Genomic DNA, 19,205 nt, shown 5'->3' on the forward strand with positions numbered 1-19,205 from the left:
GCTTTTTGCAAGCCACTTGGGGTCTTGGAAATGATGAGACAGTCATCGGCAAACATTAAGATTGGTATTTTGGCGCTTGCTAGAATTGGAGCATCAACATTTGCCTCTATCAAGACCTTTGCCACGTTATTAATGTAGAGGGAGAAGAGGGTCGGCGCTAGCACGCAACCTTGGCGCACTCCTCTCTCTACCGGAAACTGATTTGTGACACGCCTAGGGGGGCCCCATCTTATCTGGGCATAGTTGTGCTCATGCAGTTTAATGATCATGGAAAGAAGAGTAGGAGGCATGCCCATGTTATTCAGGACAAACCAAAGGTTTGACCGCTGGACAAGATCAAAGGCTGCCCTCAGATCAATGAAGGCAGCATACAGGCTACCTCCCCCCAGTTGAACAACCTTCCAATGAAGCATGGCAAAGTGTAGGACTTGGTCGACTGTGCTTATGCAGGCTCTAAATCCCGCTTGAAGGTGAGACAAAATATTCATCTCATGCTCCCACTCATGGACTTTGTTTAATACCAGTCTACCGTAGATCTTCTGAATAGTATCAATTAGACTGGTCGGGCGATAATTGCCTGGGAGCGATTTGTCACCCTTTTTGAAAACAGGGATTATTTCCGCCCCATAACAGGATTCAGGTATTGGGGATCCACTGGCTATCATATTTGCCAGTAGTAATATATACTTCCCCCATAGTTCTCTGTTGTTTAGGAAGATGTCAGCCGGGACACCATCTATTCCTGGCGCCCTTCCAGGTGTGATGGAGTCCAATGCTTGTTGGATATCCATGATAGTAAAAGCTTCTTTCGCACAGGGGGTATATACAATCCCTTCTCTCTGTTCTGAGGGTAAATCCAGGCCTTTGGCCTATTGGGGCCTAAAGTGGATTACCCAATCATCCTGGGCTACCCAATTTTGAGGTATTTCCGGGCGGCCTTCACATCCCCATTTCAACATGTCCCAAAACTGTTTAGAATTCTTAAGAGAACTAGCCTCCTTAAGCTCCACCCATTTTTTTGATTTTTGAATAATAGTTTTATACGCGCTCCTGGCTGTACGAACACTGGCACTGGATCTAGTTTTGATGGCCTGACCTAGATCCTGCCGTGCCTTTCTACATTCCTTATTATACCACCTCGGAGATTTATCGGTCGCGATTTGTTTTGGGTTGTTTGGTTTAACAAATAGACCTTTTATCTGTGAGAAAAAGGTTTCGTGCACCTTATTTGCATTATCTCTCTCTGGGGTAGAGGGTTCGGCATTGGTACAGGCGCTCAATTCGATAGTGGCTTGCTGTAGATTCTTTAAAATAAAGTCAATGTTTGACTGGCTTTGGGCAACTTTGGCCCACTTCAAGTGGGACATGTTTTTTGCCAGAAGGACAGCCTGAGAGCTTCCTTTGCTTGGGCCCTCTGCTGTAGTTGGGACTTCCCAGTAAGAAAAAGTCATACATAGGGAGTTGTGGTCACTCTCAAGGCGGTCAACAACCATCATATCCTCCAGATGGTACCACAACTCGAGATGGAATAGTATGTAATCAATTCTACTTTTTCTGTTGCCGCTCTTGAATGTGACAGCAACCCCCCTATCTTTCGGGGTTCTACCATTGGCCGCCCTTAATCCTTTGTTTAAACAGGTAGAGTTAATCTGGATCACCAGATCAGTCCACCTTTTCACTGGGTCCAATTCTAGCTTAGGAACCCCCCACTGGCTGTCTTGGTAATTTACAAGAAAAGAATCGCCACCTGATAAAGGTTCGAAGTTTACATTAAAATCTCCTGCAACAATCAAACGTGAATGTGCAGAGAATTTTTCAATGAGGCCATCGAGGACAGCAAGGGTATCAGACTTCCGCCCCCCTGTGCTCCTGGCATACACATTGTAAATGTCTAGGGGTTTTGCCCGATTAAATGCAAGGGACACAATCTGTATATCCTTGTGATACGAGATAAGCTCCTTGACAATAATTCCAGAATCCTGTTTGACCCAAATAGTTAGTCCCCCAGAGGGTCGTCCTCTATCACTTTTTTCGGCGGCAACACTAAAGTTTAGGAACCCTGGGAAATACTGGGGCTCAAGGAGCCACGTTTCTTGGAATATACAGATGGTAAACTGACTGACAAACAAGGCCCACTCTGGGCTTTGCACCTTGGCACTCAGCCCTGCAATGTTCTATGACAAGATGGAGCCGAATGTGTCAAAATCTGTCACCAAACTTACATCAGAGTTCAACTGTAAGGGGCTATCCTCCCCATTGTACACCCCTGAATCTAATGTTCCTATGGGAGTGTCCTGTGATGCAGTTAAAGTGATTGATGATGTGTCGACATGCTGTTTAGAATTATTGTCATCTGGCATTAATCTCACCATAGCATATCTTTCTAGATGTGTTGGCCCATGAAAATGTCATGTCAAAGGAAACAATAAACTGTTCAGCAACACTGGTCTTCCATCCGCTGAAATCCAAATGTCATTTGCATTTTTCCACACCCTGCTCTGATGTTCCCAATTTCTGATGGGTGTTTCAGATGAGGTCATGAAACCTCTTTGGGACTACAACTGTCCAGAATCATGGACCAAACCAAAGCCATATTGACTATTTGTAAATAGAGTCACTTGGGCTGTTAGACTGCAAGCTCTTGTAAGGGCAGTTAATTCTGCAACGTGTGCTAAGGTAACACCTCAACGCTATGAAGCTTCCGCATTTACAGGTAACAAAGTGGACAGAATAAACATTTGACATTGTTTAAGAATACCATTTTCATTAGCAAGCATCTGCCACTCATACTTTGTGAGTCTGCTGTTTGTCATATACGGGGGCATATTTATGAGCCAGTTTGCATTGTGTTTGTTCCACACAGCATGGTACATTTGTGATGCTAACCTTAAGTGAGATTTATAGAGCCACGCAAGGGCACTTTGCGTGGCACTGAATGGCTCTGTAAATCTAGAGTAATGCAACACAGCACAAATTGCTGTATTCCCTTACTGTGCACAAGGGAGGGATTCCATGGGCAATGCATGGGTGTTCTTATGCTACGCCCATGGATTTTATGTATTCCCAGATTTGCCAGAACTGGTAAACCTGGAAATGCTCCAAAAAGATACACCTTCCCAGGAGAGTCATTACTAGGAGAAATATCTTTCTTTCTTCCTGTTACCTCTTCTTTCTATGTGTGCTGCACTCTGCAGCACACATAGAAAGAGAAATATGCCTTTCAGGATTGTTTTTGTGCAGGAAGGTTCCCAAAGGTTTCCCTCCTACACAATAACAATCCTGCATGCAGCGCGGGCGCCCTTGCACCAAGGGGCAAGTGTGCCTATGCTAGGCTGTCAAAAGGGAGCTATCACAGGGGGAAAGGCAAGAATGTGCCATATTGCCTAAGTTATAGCACGTTCCTGCCCTTTCCCTGTCACACAGTATGGTGCAGCAAGGTGACGCACTGCATGACTAGTTCAGAAATCTCCTCCTTGGTTTTTGTTTTGGTGAGCAATATTTCTACAGAGTGTGGTACCCTAACAGTTAAGGTATCGTCACTATGTTCTTGCATCTCTCAATACTAACCGCAGCTACTGATTTAAGGCAGCTGGGCATTCCCGGGCAAGTGTAGCTGAAAAATAAGCCACATGTCTTCATGAATCCCCATGCATCTGAGTATGCACTGAGGGAGAGCGCAGCCCTGTCTCTGGCTGCAAAACAATCAAACATGCTACTGTAATCAGACATTTCTTTTTCAAGGGCACAACAGAGATTTTCTCTTACTGTATCAGGCATTCACGGATCAGGCAAATCTTTATGTGCCACTAAGGCAAAGTTTAGTATCCACTGTCTATAGTGTCCAATCATTCCCAAAAGCATCCTGACTTCTCTCTGTGATCTAGTAGGATAGTCTATACTCTACCTTGTGACACCTTTCTCATTCCTTTCTCAATGATATCGCACAAGTATTGGACTTCCTTTAAAACCCCTTTCCTCAACATGTCTTGAATTACTGTTGTTACTACTTCAACTGTCTCTGAGGTCAAATTATATGGTGGTGTTTTTGGATAAAGCAAATACATGGAGAGGATGGACGGAGCGCTAAAACTTTTCAAATACTCACCCCCAGTCACAGAGCTGGGTCTTTTCGGATACACAGCATTAGGTTGCACTACAATTTAGACTGGTTCTATACCTTTTATTGGAACATTGGAATGTTGGGAGCTCCATTGCAGACAATGGAGTGCTCCCTGCTTCTACGGGCCGGTAAAGGCCCACAGAGCAACATTCCAATGTCTTACAAAGGCTTCTCGAAGCTCGAGGGGATTTATATCCCCTTGAGCTTCGAGAACCCTTTGTTGAATTTGTTAGAACATTCTGCCCTCTAGTGGCAGAATGTTCTAATAGCCTTATAGCCCTTCGTAGCTGGGCTATACCGGCAATTAAAGTCCCGCTGTCTCGTTAAAGTCCCTCGCCTTCGACTCGGGCCTTTAACGATTCAGCGGGCCTTTAATAGCCGGTATAGCCCGCTACGGCGGGCTATAAGGCTATATTAATCCTATGTTCTTTCCTGTAAAATCCCAAACTTCTTGGTTCAGGTGTTCTTTTAAATCAGGAGGTAAATCATCGACTGTCCTCACTGGTTAGAGTCATATAGCTGCTTCTTTTCATGCCAGTTTAACTTCAACATCTTCATCATGAGTTTGAAACTTGAGACCCTAGAGTGTACAGTGAATAGTGCAATTTAATTTCCACAATAAATCTCTCCCTAACAGGCTTAAAAGACTAGAATCGCAAACAATGAATTGATGGTTTTCATCAAATTAACCAATTTCCACACGGACCTTTTCTGAAACAATTACATTTTCAGTTTACCCTGAGATAATTCCCGCTGTCACTGAGGCAATGGATCATCGCCATTATTTTAGAGAAGATCAGGAGCTGTACATGACATAAATCATAGTAACAGTCACTAATCTATTTCAGTCAATTATGAGAGTTTGGTAAGAGTTAATGAGTTTTATTAATCTAAATCTTTTACAGGTCATCTTTATTAAGATCACACATTGAATTAATCAATCTTAGTCATTAGAATCTTATAATAAATCAATGATCAATCAAAAGGCAATTCATAAATCACACTAATGTGTCTTAAGCGTGTTCAATAATGGAAATACTCTCTATTCTAGAATAGGGGAAAGAAAAGGTGTGGGTCAGAACCCAAAAAGAGTTCTAGTTCGAGAGAGGGAGGATATATGCATAAAGCTTTGGCATTAAATGTCAGCATAATATATCAATAGGCATAATATATCAATAATCAATCAAATAGTACTACCCTTAAAGAGAGATTCAAAAAACTCACTAGAGTCTCAAAGCAGCATGGATTAAGGATAGATGTGGATGTAGTGGCAAGAAAGGGTCCCTGCCTACTTCAGAATCAACAGACACTATTATTGACATCAAAGTCAAAAGCTTTTGCAACATGTTGCTTCTTCCATCTTCAAGCATCCATGCTCTCATGGGAACACGTTCACTCATTGTTTTCTCACAGGAATACAATAGTCCACAGACAGCAATGTTGTGTGAAACATTTTTTTAACAAATACAATGTTAACTCTCTTAGAATTTCACTTCATTCAGTTCCTTTACAAATGCTGCACCTTCATATGATCACTTATTTATTAACCCACCAGTAGCCAAAAGTATCAATAGTAGGAATAGCGATTACCTAATTACGATTTTCAGCACACCGCAATTCGGAAATTGCATTCCTAAAGTATGAAACGCATAGAGTTTCTTTTAGCAATTCCTATTGAGTCACAAATCAAACTACCTCATGAAGATTAATGAGGTAGGTCACATTTTGCTGTGCATTAAGAATCAATGTCATTACAGGAATGGTGACCTGCTAAGGTCAGCAGACCACCAGGACTGTAATTGCTTTTGAATAAAGCAGTCTTTTTTCTGCAACCCATGTTTCTTAAAAGAAAATGGAATACATTTAAAAAAGATGAGTTTATTTTCATTTCTTTTTTATTTTGTTTGTTTGAGATGACACAGCGGTCCTGTAAACCACTGCTTTTTCTCAAACAATTTTTTTTTACATTCACAAATGGAAAGGGATCCACCGGAATTCAGTTGCAAAACATTAATTCATACTGTTCCCATTCAGTATTTGAAAGTGACGCCCCTTTCAAATACTGAATCCACCTTTGGTTGTAAACCAAAATTGTGATTCGGTAACCTACCTCTGAATTGCTGTTTGGGTTGGATACATAGCAAAATGTTTTTTGCGGTTGTCAATGGGCTGTTTCTTGATACATGTGGTCCTAAATGACAAATCTCTAATCATTAGTTAACTGTGATCATTGTGTAAGTAGAAACATTTTGCACAATTAGATGAAACCTTTTATGCAACTATTAATCATTATGAAACCATGAAAAAGTCATGAAATAAACATTTTATGAACATTAAGCATTTTTGGGTTATGTCACCTTGTCAGGCAATGTTGCTACAGCCATTTGAGGCCTAGTACGAGGTAATAGTATTGTCAACTACAATATTTGAATTAAACACATTTTTATTTTCCATCAAAGCCTACAGGTTAATTCTGCTCTTTTATAATACACTGTATTATTTTCTCAATATTATTAAATGCTTTCCAAGGGCTTTCAGATCAACACACAAGCTTCATGCAACAAAACAAGTACTGGTTTACATCTGAAAATGCAAAGCAGACTTACTGTCTGCTTGCTTTGTTTTCTCCTGTAATTTGCTCAATCATATGCGTGTACTGGGGAACATTCTGGTGATTTTACCATGACATGCCTTGTGCCTAACTTTCAAAGCCATTTTACAGTCACAAAGACACAAGGTTTGCAATCGCAAAGGGCTATTTACACTATACAAAACCCAGGGGCAGCTCCTCCATGTGGGCGTCGGAGTATCGCCCAACTGCTTTCCCGCAGTGCAAGAAGCAGAAATGTAAAATGGTATAAATACCATTTTATGTTCTGCTTCTCGCACTGCAAGAAAGCAGAAGAAGGGTATGCCTGGTTGGGGGTGGGCGGGTCAGGGAGGAGTGGCTAGCCCAATGTTATGGGCGCTGACTGTTTGGTCGGCCCCAGGGCCAACCAAACCAGTCATAGCACAAGCCGTTTTCTTCATGTAGGCTGCTCCACAGCCTGCATGAAGAAAACGGCCTCCCCTTAGATTCCTGTAAGGACGGCATCCTAGCCAATCACAAAGCTGCCATTGCAGCGTTGTGATTGGCTTAGAGGAGCAGAAGGAAGCTGCCTGCTTCTGCTTCCTGTGAGCAGAGAGCAATTACAGGTCAGCCTTTGTGACACTTTTGGAATCACAAATAGGAGGAGAAATGAAAGTAGTTGTAGCTTTCCTAATTACATGTCTGAAAAGTATGTATCAATGGGTTGTGACTGAAATTGTGATCGCAAATCATTGACCAGTAATTGATCTCATCCCCGAGTTACACGAAGCTTTGTGGAACAGCTTTCCCTTGGAGAAATGTTTCGGACAGTCTCGGGGAGAAGCAATGGTCCAGAAAACTGCTATTGCTAACCCTAATGCCTTCCCAAATGGAAAGAAGTTTTTAGAAAAGCGCGTACCCCTTTAATGGAAGCAGGTTTATTTTTTTATTATTAAAGCAAAAAATGTTACCTGTTTAGTAATTCAAATGCAGGGACATGTGTTTGATGTCCCTTTCAATCTTCTACCCCTGCATTCACAACTATTCAAAGGAGGTCGCAAATTGAGCTCGTCATAATTAATATTCATTAGGCATGCTGGTTTTTTTGTGGTTCCCTGCAAATGGGACCATATGCACAGCGACCTATTAGTACAGAGGTAGCATCACTAATTAGACACTCATTTGTAAAACCAGTCATGTAAATTGCGCATTCCAGTTTGAGATTACATAATCGTCGTATAATAGGTAATAACACACTTAACTTTTCCATTTTGTGCTGGACTGCTGTTCTCATGATCAGATAATATGGTTCTGCATTTTTCACTCTTTTGAGACATCACTAACGACAAACTACTTAAATGTGAGCGTGCTGGATTCAGACCAATGAATTGTGAGATGCAACGAAGAACAAGGGATAATGGGCCTTTCGGCCATCATATTATTCTGCTGTTTTTGTCATTACTCTTATTAGCTGCACGGTGCAGTTCATAAAATCTCTTTGAATTCTTCTGCTAGTATTTATTGTTTGCTAATGAGTCGTGAGTGTTGGTCATCTAGCTTTAACTTTAAACTAATCACTATTTCATCTGACCTGTTTATTAAATCAACCTCCCAGCGTTTCACATGAAAGGAACACATTTATATGTAATCAACTAAAATGAAGCCATGGTACTTTCATATACATCTAATTAAACACATAGCTTCATTTTATAAATTTGAACTTGCAGTCTTCATCTTATACTTTATTTGAAATCTCATATTAACTCTGGCAAAGATGACTTTGCCCAGATGCACCTACGGGTGAGGTTGTATCAGATTAGCAATTTATGATAATGGTATTTGCAAACAGCTGTATACAAATTCTATACATACCCTCGCACAGGAATGTTCATATCTCTTGCTGACTTTGTAACCTCTTCAAATTTGCTTAAGCTTTCTTCTATGGAACAGTTAATATTCATTTTACTGAAGGATTCTGATGCTGCACCAAACACTGCCACTTCCTTTGCACCAGCTGCTATCTGAAAACATAATGCCATACAATAACAGTAATTAAATCTGTTAAATATTGATAACACTTGCATCTTTCTCCCAACTGTGCAAATATTTCAATTCATATATCAATTTTTGAGGTGGTATAGAGTATCATACAAATGTCTCTAGGAAGACAAGCCAGCAAATATGATACCTAAAGTTAGACACTGTTTTTAATGTGTTTTCCCTTGGGGAGCGGATTGTGACCCCCCCCACTAGATACACACACACGCACACACACACACACACAGGGGGCGCGTGCACACACACACCTACACACACACACACACACACACACACACACACACATATATATATATCAGAAACCTAGATGGCCCACTGTACTTAAACTATGTAAGCCAAGACGAAAGCTGGTTAATTGCACTTTTTTACGAGATTTGCACAATATTAGCACCTATAATCAATGATTGTAATTGATTATATTTAATTCATGAATTTCCATCAGAAAAAATGGAAGTACTGACTTAAAGTACGTGATTATTTGTTTTTCATGTCTTGGAACAATAAAGTTAAAAAACAATGAAAAAACGTGGATACACCTTTAAAAGGTGGTGTGGGAGGAACACGGGTCATGTGACCAAGAACAACCATGGTTGTTCGAAACGCGTTGTCCTCAATCGCTTGCTGTGCCTAAATAAAGAACCTGAAAGGACTACGGGCTCGTCTGAATTCTTTTTTTCTTACCGGAATTCTGCTGCTTTATGTGAAGGCGGCGGCGTCCGCCTGATGAAGCCCTCACTTGCTGGCCGGGTGTCTTTTCCGCCACCCCAGAAGATTATCGGCTGTCTTGCCTTTTAGAGACACCCGCCGACACACAGAAGAAATATCCAAAGAAAGCGTCTCTCATGCAAGGAGAGAGAAAACGGATGAGGAAGAGAAGTCTGTGAGTGTTTGATCGTTGACGGACGCTGGTAGAGAGGATCCGGTAACGGCTACATATCTCCAGGAAGTGAAGTCTCAGGACCTGCGGACTGGACTGCCTGACTTCCGGGTCAGTGCTTCGTGACAATATCGGATATTCTTTTGAAAGTCAGAGTGCGCGTGAGTTACTTTATGAACTGCAACACGCGATTCCTTTAGAAACAAGGTATTGGGATCCTCCCACCAAACAATTCGGCAACGGACTACCAAGATGAGTAGCGAGCTCATGAAAGAACGGGAGAAATCAGTCCAAGCCATCTTCCAGCCTACAAAGTCCGGTGAGCCACTGGGAGCAACGGCCACAGCTACAGCGCAATCTGATACACCACAGGGCTGGAGAACTAAAACGAACCAATTGGAGAGACTGAAGAGAAAAGAAATCAGTCGATGGTGGGAGGCTACTTCCCTTAAGAAGTACTTGGAAGTCAACCGCATCCCAAGGGGCCTACGGATATTCATCATTCCAACGCTGTCAATACCCAAACCTCACATTTTGCAGAAATGGACAGACAACAGGAATACCTGCTCTAGAGGGATGATTGAAATCCTAATTGAGAGTGCATGGGAGGAACACACTGAAATAACCAAACAAATAGACGACATCATGACAGAAGAATCAGAACAGAAAGCGATTGAACCCATATTGAAAAACATGGATGAAAGACTAAAGAAGTATGAGAAGGAAATAATTCAAAGAAAACAAGGCACATTTGTGCGGGATGAAAGAGATTATGCGGCTGGCAGAATTTTAACGTTCGCTAGAAAATATGGCAAACCCCGCACAGATGTACAAAAGCAGAAAGCACTAAGTACCTTTGATAGACAGAAGAGTGGGTCTCAATCGGAATTAATAGATCTAAGTTCTGACACTGACTCCGTTGCAAGGGGCTCTTTAGCGACAAATTCACAGCAGTTTTTTTTCCAAGGAACTGTTAATCCTAGAAAGAGAACATACAAACAGGGGCCGGCCAAAAATGAAAACACAAGGAGACGGAAACTTAATCATAAAAGGAATATCCAGAGAAAAACCAGCAGGAAAGGCCGGCATGGGAACGAGAGGCCAATCCAACAAGAAACAACAATGATGGAGAACCACGCAGAACTCACGGTAATTAACCTTACAGATAAAATATTGACTGTAAATGAGATCAAAGTACTGCAACTAGGATTGTCGTTTTGTCCAGACTCTAATTTTGACTATGCTGATGTACGTGCTGATCTGTATAAATTTGAAAGAAAATTGAAGTTATGCAAGATACATGCAGGTAAAAATACATCACAACAGAACAGAGAGAACATGGATTTAGATACAGGAGGCCCCACAATAGGGGATATTCCGATCCTCACGACATTGACAGCACTAGGAACTCAACACAGTCAGACAAGTCGCTCAATCATAGTAGATCCTTTTGATACAGCAATTGGGACACAGGTGACTAGTCTTACAGATAGAGTCATGAATGCTCCTGCTGGTACTACCTTCCAGAGAAAGAGCAAATTTCTACCCATCACACCTAGAGACAATGTGGATGTATTTAGTGATCTAGTGAAAGGGGATTCAGACAAACTACTTGCGACACGCTCCCCAAGTAAGAATTTTAATAAGGAGCAATGGGAGGTGATCCAAAATCTGAAACAAGACACAAACACAATTATTAAACCCTCCTACAAGGGTGGAAATATTGTGCTCATGCCCAGGAAGATGTATATGGATGAGGCTAAAAGACAATTATTGGATACAACATGCTACTGCAAAGTGGATAAAAAATGTTTAACCAATCTGCAAGAGACATACTATAAGAAATTAGAGCACTGGCGAGAGAGAGGACTACTAACATGGGACGAAGAACGGTATCTTCACAAGGACAATCCAATGACTCCTACATTTTATCTATTGTCGAAAGTGAACAAAAGTATGACTAGACCACCAGGGTGACCTATAGTCTCATCCTTAAACAGTCTCTTTGAACACACTAGTATCTACATTGACCACTTTCTTTTCCCTTATGTACAAGAATTAACATCGTACATAAGAGACACCACCGACTTCATACATAAAATCTCCAAACTAGAAGTAGACGATCAGTGTTGGCTGGTATGCCTTGATGTCGAGTCCCTTTACACCAGTATCAGACACCGGGATGGCATCAAGGCATGCCAGTTTCTTCTGAAGCAACATAGGATGGAATATTGGAGGCATACATGCATGTTACAAGAAATGGTCCGACTGTGTCTGAACAAGAACATTTTTCTATTTGACAGAATCTACTATAGACAACAACAGGGTACTTCCATGGGCACCTGCTTCGCCCCCAGCTATGCCAACTTGTTGGTTGGCTGGTGGGAGAAGCAGGTGCTCTGGAACGACCTCACGGAGAAGAGGGCACTGAATGTAAGAAAGTGGACGCGATACATAGCGACGTCTTTTTTTGTGTGGAGGGGGTCTGAAGAAAACTTGAACTGCTTCATTGATTGTTTAAATATGAATGAGGTAAATTTGAAATTCACAAGACACTACAGCTAACTCACAGTAGACTTTCTAGACGTCAAAATCACGAAAGTAACCACCTAACCACAATACTGTTCAGGGAAGACACAGCGGGAAACTCAATACTTCACACTTCCAGCGCCCATCCACCTAGCTTTAGATGGGGAATCCCTTTTAGTGAGTTCTTGAGGGCAAAACAGAACTGTTCGATAGAATCTCAGTTCCAACAAACAAAACAAGAGATGAAAGAGAGATTTTTAGCCCGAAGATACTCACAGAAATCATTGAGAGAGGCTGAAGATAGGGTTGATAAAGTAACCAGAGAAGAAGCACTAACATCTAAAAAAGATTTCCCGAAGACCAACACAAAAATGCCCGAAATCAGATTCATAACTAAGTACTGTGGACAATCCTATCAAAAAAAAAATCTTGAAGAATAGATGGGATATACTTAGACAGGATCCCATTCTAAGGAATTTTATTGGAACTACCCCAGGCATATCTTACAGACGTGGACAATCTTTAAAAGATTGCCTACTACAGAGCCATCTGGCACCAAAAGAAACAGATTGGTTGAAAACAAGCAAATGATTTAAGAAGTGTTGCAATTGTAAGGCCTGTAGGGATAGTCTAAACTGTAATGAGATCCTTCTCCCCAAAACTAAAAAGAAGTAGGAAATTAAGTCCCTTATAACATGTTCCACGGAATATGTGGTATACCTTATATGGTGTCCATGTGACCTATGGTACATAGGATCAACAACTGCACCAGTAAAGAAACGAATTTGGAGCACTGGCGTGCGATTACCAATAAAGACGCTTCATACAGTACCGCAAGACACTTTAGCCAGTTCCATCAGAGCAAAACATCGGCGGCCAAATATATAGATATAGCCACGATTAAAAACAACATCAGGGGTGGAGACAGGATAAATGCATTACGGAAATTGGAGTCAAGATTAATTTTATTGGCAGAAACTCGATTCCCAGGAGGTCTGGACATGGACGAAGAGTTACACTCATCTATAATGGGGAAACAAAAATGAAATCATGTAAAGGGCAATATGACTGAACGATGCGAGGCTGATTACCCATTAGATATGTAAATATCCTTGTTTTTAATTCCCACCCCGTACACCCTCACACCCTCACAACCTATACCAGCAAATCAATGTGGGCCTTGTGATTATATATGGTATTTCTATAACAAGATCAATTGATATACCTCCTCCTTAAACAAAACTGTATGATTATGAACATTAGCACACCAATACCTTCTCTTCTCCTGTTTGTTTTAGATTGGAGCGAGTAGAAACTTCAGAAGAATTATCATGGACTTTATACTTGAAAATCACGAACTTTTTATTTAGAATACTATTGTTTATAATCAGATATGTATACAATGGTGAGCCAAGAATGAGAAAAGAGGGAGGAGGAACATAATTGTACTATACCGATATTGTTTTATGATCCACTACCTGACGATGTTCATTAACAGAAATACATGTATATAGGTACTAAACCTCAATCAGAAACCTAAGATGGCCCACTGTACTTAAACTATGTAAGCCAAGACGAAAGCTGGTTAATTGCACTTTTTCACGAGATTTGCACAATATTAGCACCTATAATCAATGATTGTACTTGATTATATTTAATTCATGAATTTCCATCAGAAAAAAATGGAAGTACTGACTTAAAGTACGTGATTATTTGTTTTTTATGTCTTGGAACAATAAAGTTAAAAAACGATGAAAAAATGTGGATACACCTTTAAAAAGTGGTGTGGGAGGAACGCGGGTCATGTGACCAAGAACAACCAGGGTTGTTCGAAACGCGTTGTCCTCGATCGCTTGCCATGCCTAAATAAATAACCTGAAAGGACTACAGGCTCGTCTGAATTCTTTTTTTCTTTCCGGAATTCTGATGCTTTATATATATATATATATATATATATATATATATATATATATATATATATATATATATATATATATATTACCTACTGGCTATCGCCAGTAGGTATATATAGTTAGAATTTTTTCCCTATGGGACTTTTGAAAATTCTATGTCTAATAACTTTGGCGTTTGTGGACGGAATCGGCTGAAATTTTCAGGAAAATGGCACATTTTGTTTCTGAGCAGCCCCTGAAAATTTGGTGGGGTTTCGTCAAGGGGGGGCTGAGAAAAAAGGGGGGTCCCAAAACACGTTTTTCCCATGTTAATTTCCATAGGGCGGTTGGACTCCCTTTTAGCTCGAACGGCTGAATGGATTTGCACGAAACTTGGCAAAATTGTAGGGACTGTTAGCCCGATGTGCCTTTGCTAGGTCTCAATATATGTGCTCCAGTAGTTTTTGAGAAATTAACGTTCAAACCAAGATATATATCTGTAACAGCGCTCCGGGCAGCGATCCGGTCCGCTTACTTTTCGCTTATCGGAACTTTGCGCGCAGAAAGCTGATTGGCTCTCCGGTGTCTGTCAACATTCTAAACAGTCCGGAGCGGACGCCATCTTGTCTCTCGGTAGGATCGAGAGAGAAGAAGAGGTGGAAAACGAAGGGGGAATTTAATGAAAGGGGGCAAGGTATCCCCCTCTTGACCCCCTAGGAATGTTGTTGGGGTTATTAAAGGGTCCCGTGGGGAAAATAAAAAAAAATGATTTTTCACGGTAGAAGCGCGGCCGCGAACTGGTAGCGAAACGGGAATTCGCCATTTTGTGCTTCGTTAATTAAATTACTAGTTATAAGTGGGTGCGGGAGACGTATCCTAATCCCCTATGTTTCCTGAGGGTGGGTGAGGAGGCTGATATATGTTGATACATCTCTTCCAGCGGCTGTGCGTGAGCTTTTTTTTTTTTTTTGCTGCGTGACAGTCCGGAGCGGCCGCCATCTTGTCTCTCGGTAGGATCGAGAGAGAAGAAAAGGTGAAAAACTAAGGGGGAATTTAATGAAAGGGGGCAAGGTATCCCCCTCTTGACCCCCTAGGAATGTTGTTGGGGTTATTACAGGGTCCCGTGGGGAAAAAAAAAAAAAATGATTTTTCACGGTAGAAGCGCTTCACGGGCCGCGAACTGGGCCGCAAACTGGTAGCGAAACGGGAATTCGCCATTTTGTGCTTCGTTAATTAAAGTACTAGGTTTAAGGGGGTGCGGGAGATGTATCCTAATCCCCTATGTTTCCTGAGGGTGGCTGAGGAGGCTGATATATGTTGATACATCTCTTCCAGCGGCTGCGCCATCTTGCCTTTTTTCGAATGCCACAATTTTGTCGTGCACGGCAGCCATTTTAGATGCCAGGCTGGTCCCAGGCTATCACCTAACCCTGCGGATGTAGTTTATGGCCCCAGCTGTAGAGAATTCAGACATGCCAATCCTCCTGATTCAGGCGTGTGACTACTGATTTCAGTGCTAGTCTCCCGCCTCCCGATTTCTGCAAGCAAAAACCCGGGGGCATATTACGAACAACTAGCGATAATTTTTGTCTCTAACTTGTTTAGAGACAAAAATTATCGCCGCACATCGGCGATTTTTATCGCAGATAAACCTTGCTATTATCGCAGAAAAGTCAGCGATATTCATGTATTATCGACCTAATGCTCTTAGCCATGTTATCCACCTCCCATTGGATAACATGGCTAAGAACTGCTCAGGGCAGGTGTTAGATTTTGGAGATATTCGCGCTTAGCGCGAATATCTCCAAAAGTTGGTAATAGAAGGTAGCGATGTTAGGGACTGTTTCCAGTCGCTAACATCTTGGCACGCCACTTTGCATGTCATTAGTGATAAGTATCACTGACATGCAAAGCGGGGCCCAAGATGGTCGCTATCTCCATTTAGCCGTCACTAACTGGTGTTAGCGACAGCTTGGTAATAGGGAAATAATTTTATCTCCGCTTTCATGGCTTTTAAAGCCAAAAAAGCGGAGATAAACCCCCTTGATAATATGCCCCACGATTCCTTGGGGGTTTCAGCTGACAGGGCTTGGTATTGTGTTACATGGTAATTTTTCCATGAAACGTCAGAGGGTCGATGCAGGGGTTCTAGAAGAGGTGATAAACCATTTAAGCCTCATGAACAAGCGCATGGTCTTTTAAAGATTTGTGAAGTACTCGGGGCGGCGGTGTGTGTGTGCCCTCTTTCAGGAGCGGGCGGGGGGGCACTGCCAGCAACTTGCCAGGTCAGGTAGTGTTCAACACGTGCATCATCCTTTCTCTGCCTGCTATTGCGCTCCATGCTTCGGAAAGGTAAGAAAAAGAACGTGCATTTGAGTTTGAAATGTCCGATCCTGCAGCAGCACACTTCCAAAGCCCACACATGACAATAACCCGATTCAAGGCCCCATTCACCCGTTTTTAAAAAAAATAGATAACACTCCAAGAAAGTAAGGTTATAAAACTTTATTAACTACTAACTTTAACGAACTGAACAAAAACTAAAAACATTTAAACATTTCTCAACACAAAAAGCAACAATGGTTAGAAGCTGTCTTTTGTGCGAATAGTCCCAAGGCAGCACAACGTGCAGAGTTCTGGACGGCACCCAGGTGATGTCGCCTGGGTGCCGCACTGGTTTAGGGATCCTACAATGCTGCTCCGAAAATTGGCGTGGGGCGTCCCGGGTGGGGCGGGGGGAGGCCTCGTCAGTAGCGGTCTGTTGTGCGAATAGTCCCAAGGCAGCACAACGTGCAGAGTTCTGGACGGCACCCAGGTGATGTCGCCTGGGTGCCGCACTGGTTTAGGGATCCTACAATGCAGCACAGAAAAACAGCGTGGGGCGTCCCGGGTGGTGCGGGGGGAGGCCTCGTCAGTAGCGGTCTGTGTCCAGTGTCACATGGCTGACACAACTTGTACGACAGGCACCCAGGTGATGTCCAGTAAACTGCCGCACTGGTTTTGGTATCCTACAATGCTGCTCCGAAAATTGGTGTGTGACGGCCCGGGGGGGGGGGGCGTGGGGGAGCCGGCGTGAACGGGCCTCCCCAGGTGGCGGCCATCTAGCTGAGTTGCGCTCGCTCTTGCGGCCACAGCGTCTCGCTCACCATGTTGTTGAGTTGCTCCCACTCTTGCAGTGCAGCGATAGGCGGCTGCCACATGGCTCTTAAAATGGCGGACAGCTCCTCGGTTTTAGGCCTGGTCCACTGAAATGGCCCTGGGACACTTTGGAACTCGGACGCTTGCCTGCTAGGGCTTGGGCTCCATTCACGAAAAGCGTCCCCTCAGCCGTGAAGATTGTATAAAAGTCTTGGGGGGCCCCCGACTCCCGCAGGCTTCCGGTGGGGAGCGGCTGCCATGATTGCTCGCGGAATGACCACGACGGAGCCACGAGATGGTGGTGCTCTCATGCTGACGCCAGCTTCAGTCTGAATGATCCAGAAACAAGGTGGGGCTTTCATCGTTTGGGAAAAAAAAATGTTCTAAACCAATGAAAAGTGTTATTTTTAGGTCATATGACCAAGCCTTCCATCTTTAGGAAACCAAAAGTAAAATGAACCAATGAAAAGTTTTATAAACAAGTCACATGACCTGTTATGCGGCATAGGGCTACAAAAAGCGTAGAAAATCCGTTGGCACGTGAGGCGGCGTCAGTAGCGGACCGATGTGCGAATAGGCCGAAGGCAGCACAACGGGCCGAGATCCGGATGGTACCGAGGTGGTGTCCAGCAAATTGCCGCACTGGTGTGGCCATCCTACAATGCTGCGCCGAAAGACGGCGTGTCCAGCTGAGTTGCGGTCACTGTTGCGGTACAGTGACTCGAACGCGCCGAGATCCGGATGGCACCGAGGTGGTGTCCAGCTAATTGCCGCACTGGTGTGGCCATCCTACAATGCTGCGCCGAAAGACGGCGTGTCCAGCTGAATTGCGGTCACTGTTGCGGTACAGTGACTCGAACGCGCCGAGATCCGGATGGCACCGAGGTGGTGTCCAGCAAATTGCCGCACTGGTGTGGCCATCCTACAATGCTGCGCCGAAAGACGGCGTGTCCAGCTGAATTGCGGTCACTGTTGCGGTACAGTGACTCGAACGCGCCGAGATCCGGATGGCACCGAGGTGGTGTCCAGCAAATTGCCGCACTGGTGTGGCATCCTACAATGCTGCGCCGAAAGACGGCGTGTCCAGCTGAGTTGCGGTCACTGTTGCGGTACAGTGAGTCGAACGCGCCGAGATCTGGATGGCCCCGATGTTGTGTCCAGCAAGTTGCCGCACTTAAGTTAAGGGACCTACAAGACAATCCCCCGACAACTCCTGTGGCCAGATCTACCTCATCAATGTCTTTGTCAGGAAGAGAGGCACAGGAAACTGTGCCAAATATTCAACCAAATTTCCAACATATGAGGTTTACTTGTATAGATTGCGGTGCAATGTTGTCGTATGGGAACATGAGCATCAATTTGATTAATATGGTGTTCGAAAACCATAAGTGCCCTAATGCACCCAAGAAGTAATTTTTTTTTTGCTCCTGTTGAGCCTTTTTCAATGCCTGTTTTTTGTTGTTTCCCCTCCATCAAAAACAAAACAAAAATACAAGGCGCCAAGATCCGAATGGCAAGTCCTGGATGTTGAGTGCCTCAGTTCAGAGTTCTGAGCAGTGCTTGTAAGACTGTCTGAAGCTTATTTGCACCTGCTGCAGCTTCACTAGGTCCGGCGGAACTTTTTTCCTTTTCCTTTCTGATTCTTTTCCTACAATGCGTTTCATCTGAAGACACGACCAGGTCCCTGAATGTGTGCAGGGGGACGCTATTGATTGAATGAAAATGGCGGCTTGACACAAAGCTGACTCAAGCGTTACTGTTGGTGCTATACAGACAAAAATTGGTTTTCAGTTTGTACATTCTTCAGGTTTTTTTTTTTCCATCCAAGTCTGATTGAGAGTTTGTAGAAAAATGGCTTCAGATTTTCCACATACTACTCTTCAACATTCTTCCTAAATGTAACAATGTGAAACTCACTAGGAGAACGGCTGTTTCTGTTTCCTTTCAAAATGCTGCCACCAATATTTTCTGAATGGAAGACACCATCTTGTAGCATAAAGGGCCGAAAGGGGTTCTGGTCTG

The 19,205-nt window shown here is 43.0% G+C and overlaps 1 protein-coding gene across 1 annotated transcript in view; it reads right to left on the reverse strand.

Moving 5' to 3' along the window:
• Nucleotides 1–19,205, reverse strand: part of HMGCLL1 (3-hydroxy-3-methylglutaryl-CoA lyase like 1) — an 826,606-nt gene that overhangs the window by 544,433 nt on the left and 262,968 nt on the right. The window contains exon 5 of the mRNA XM_086926446.1: nt 8,562–8,710. Within this exon, the coding sequence (XP_086782572.1) occupies nt 8,562–8,710 (149 nt within the window). The remainder of the gene's footprint in view (nt 1–8,561; nt 8,711–19,205) is intronic.

The sequence above is a fragment of the Lissotriton vulgaris genome, chromosome 6 (genome assembly GCF_964263255.1).
Source record: "Lissotriton vulgaris chromosome 6, aLisVul1.2, whole genome shotgun sequence".
In the NCBI taxonomy this organism is placed as follows: Eukaryota; Metazoa; Chordata; class Amphibia; order Caudata; family Salamandridae; genus Lissotriton; species Lissotriton vulgaris.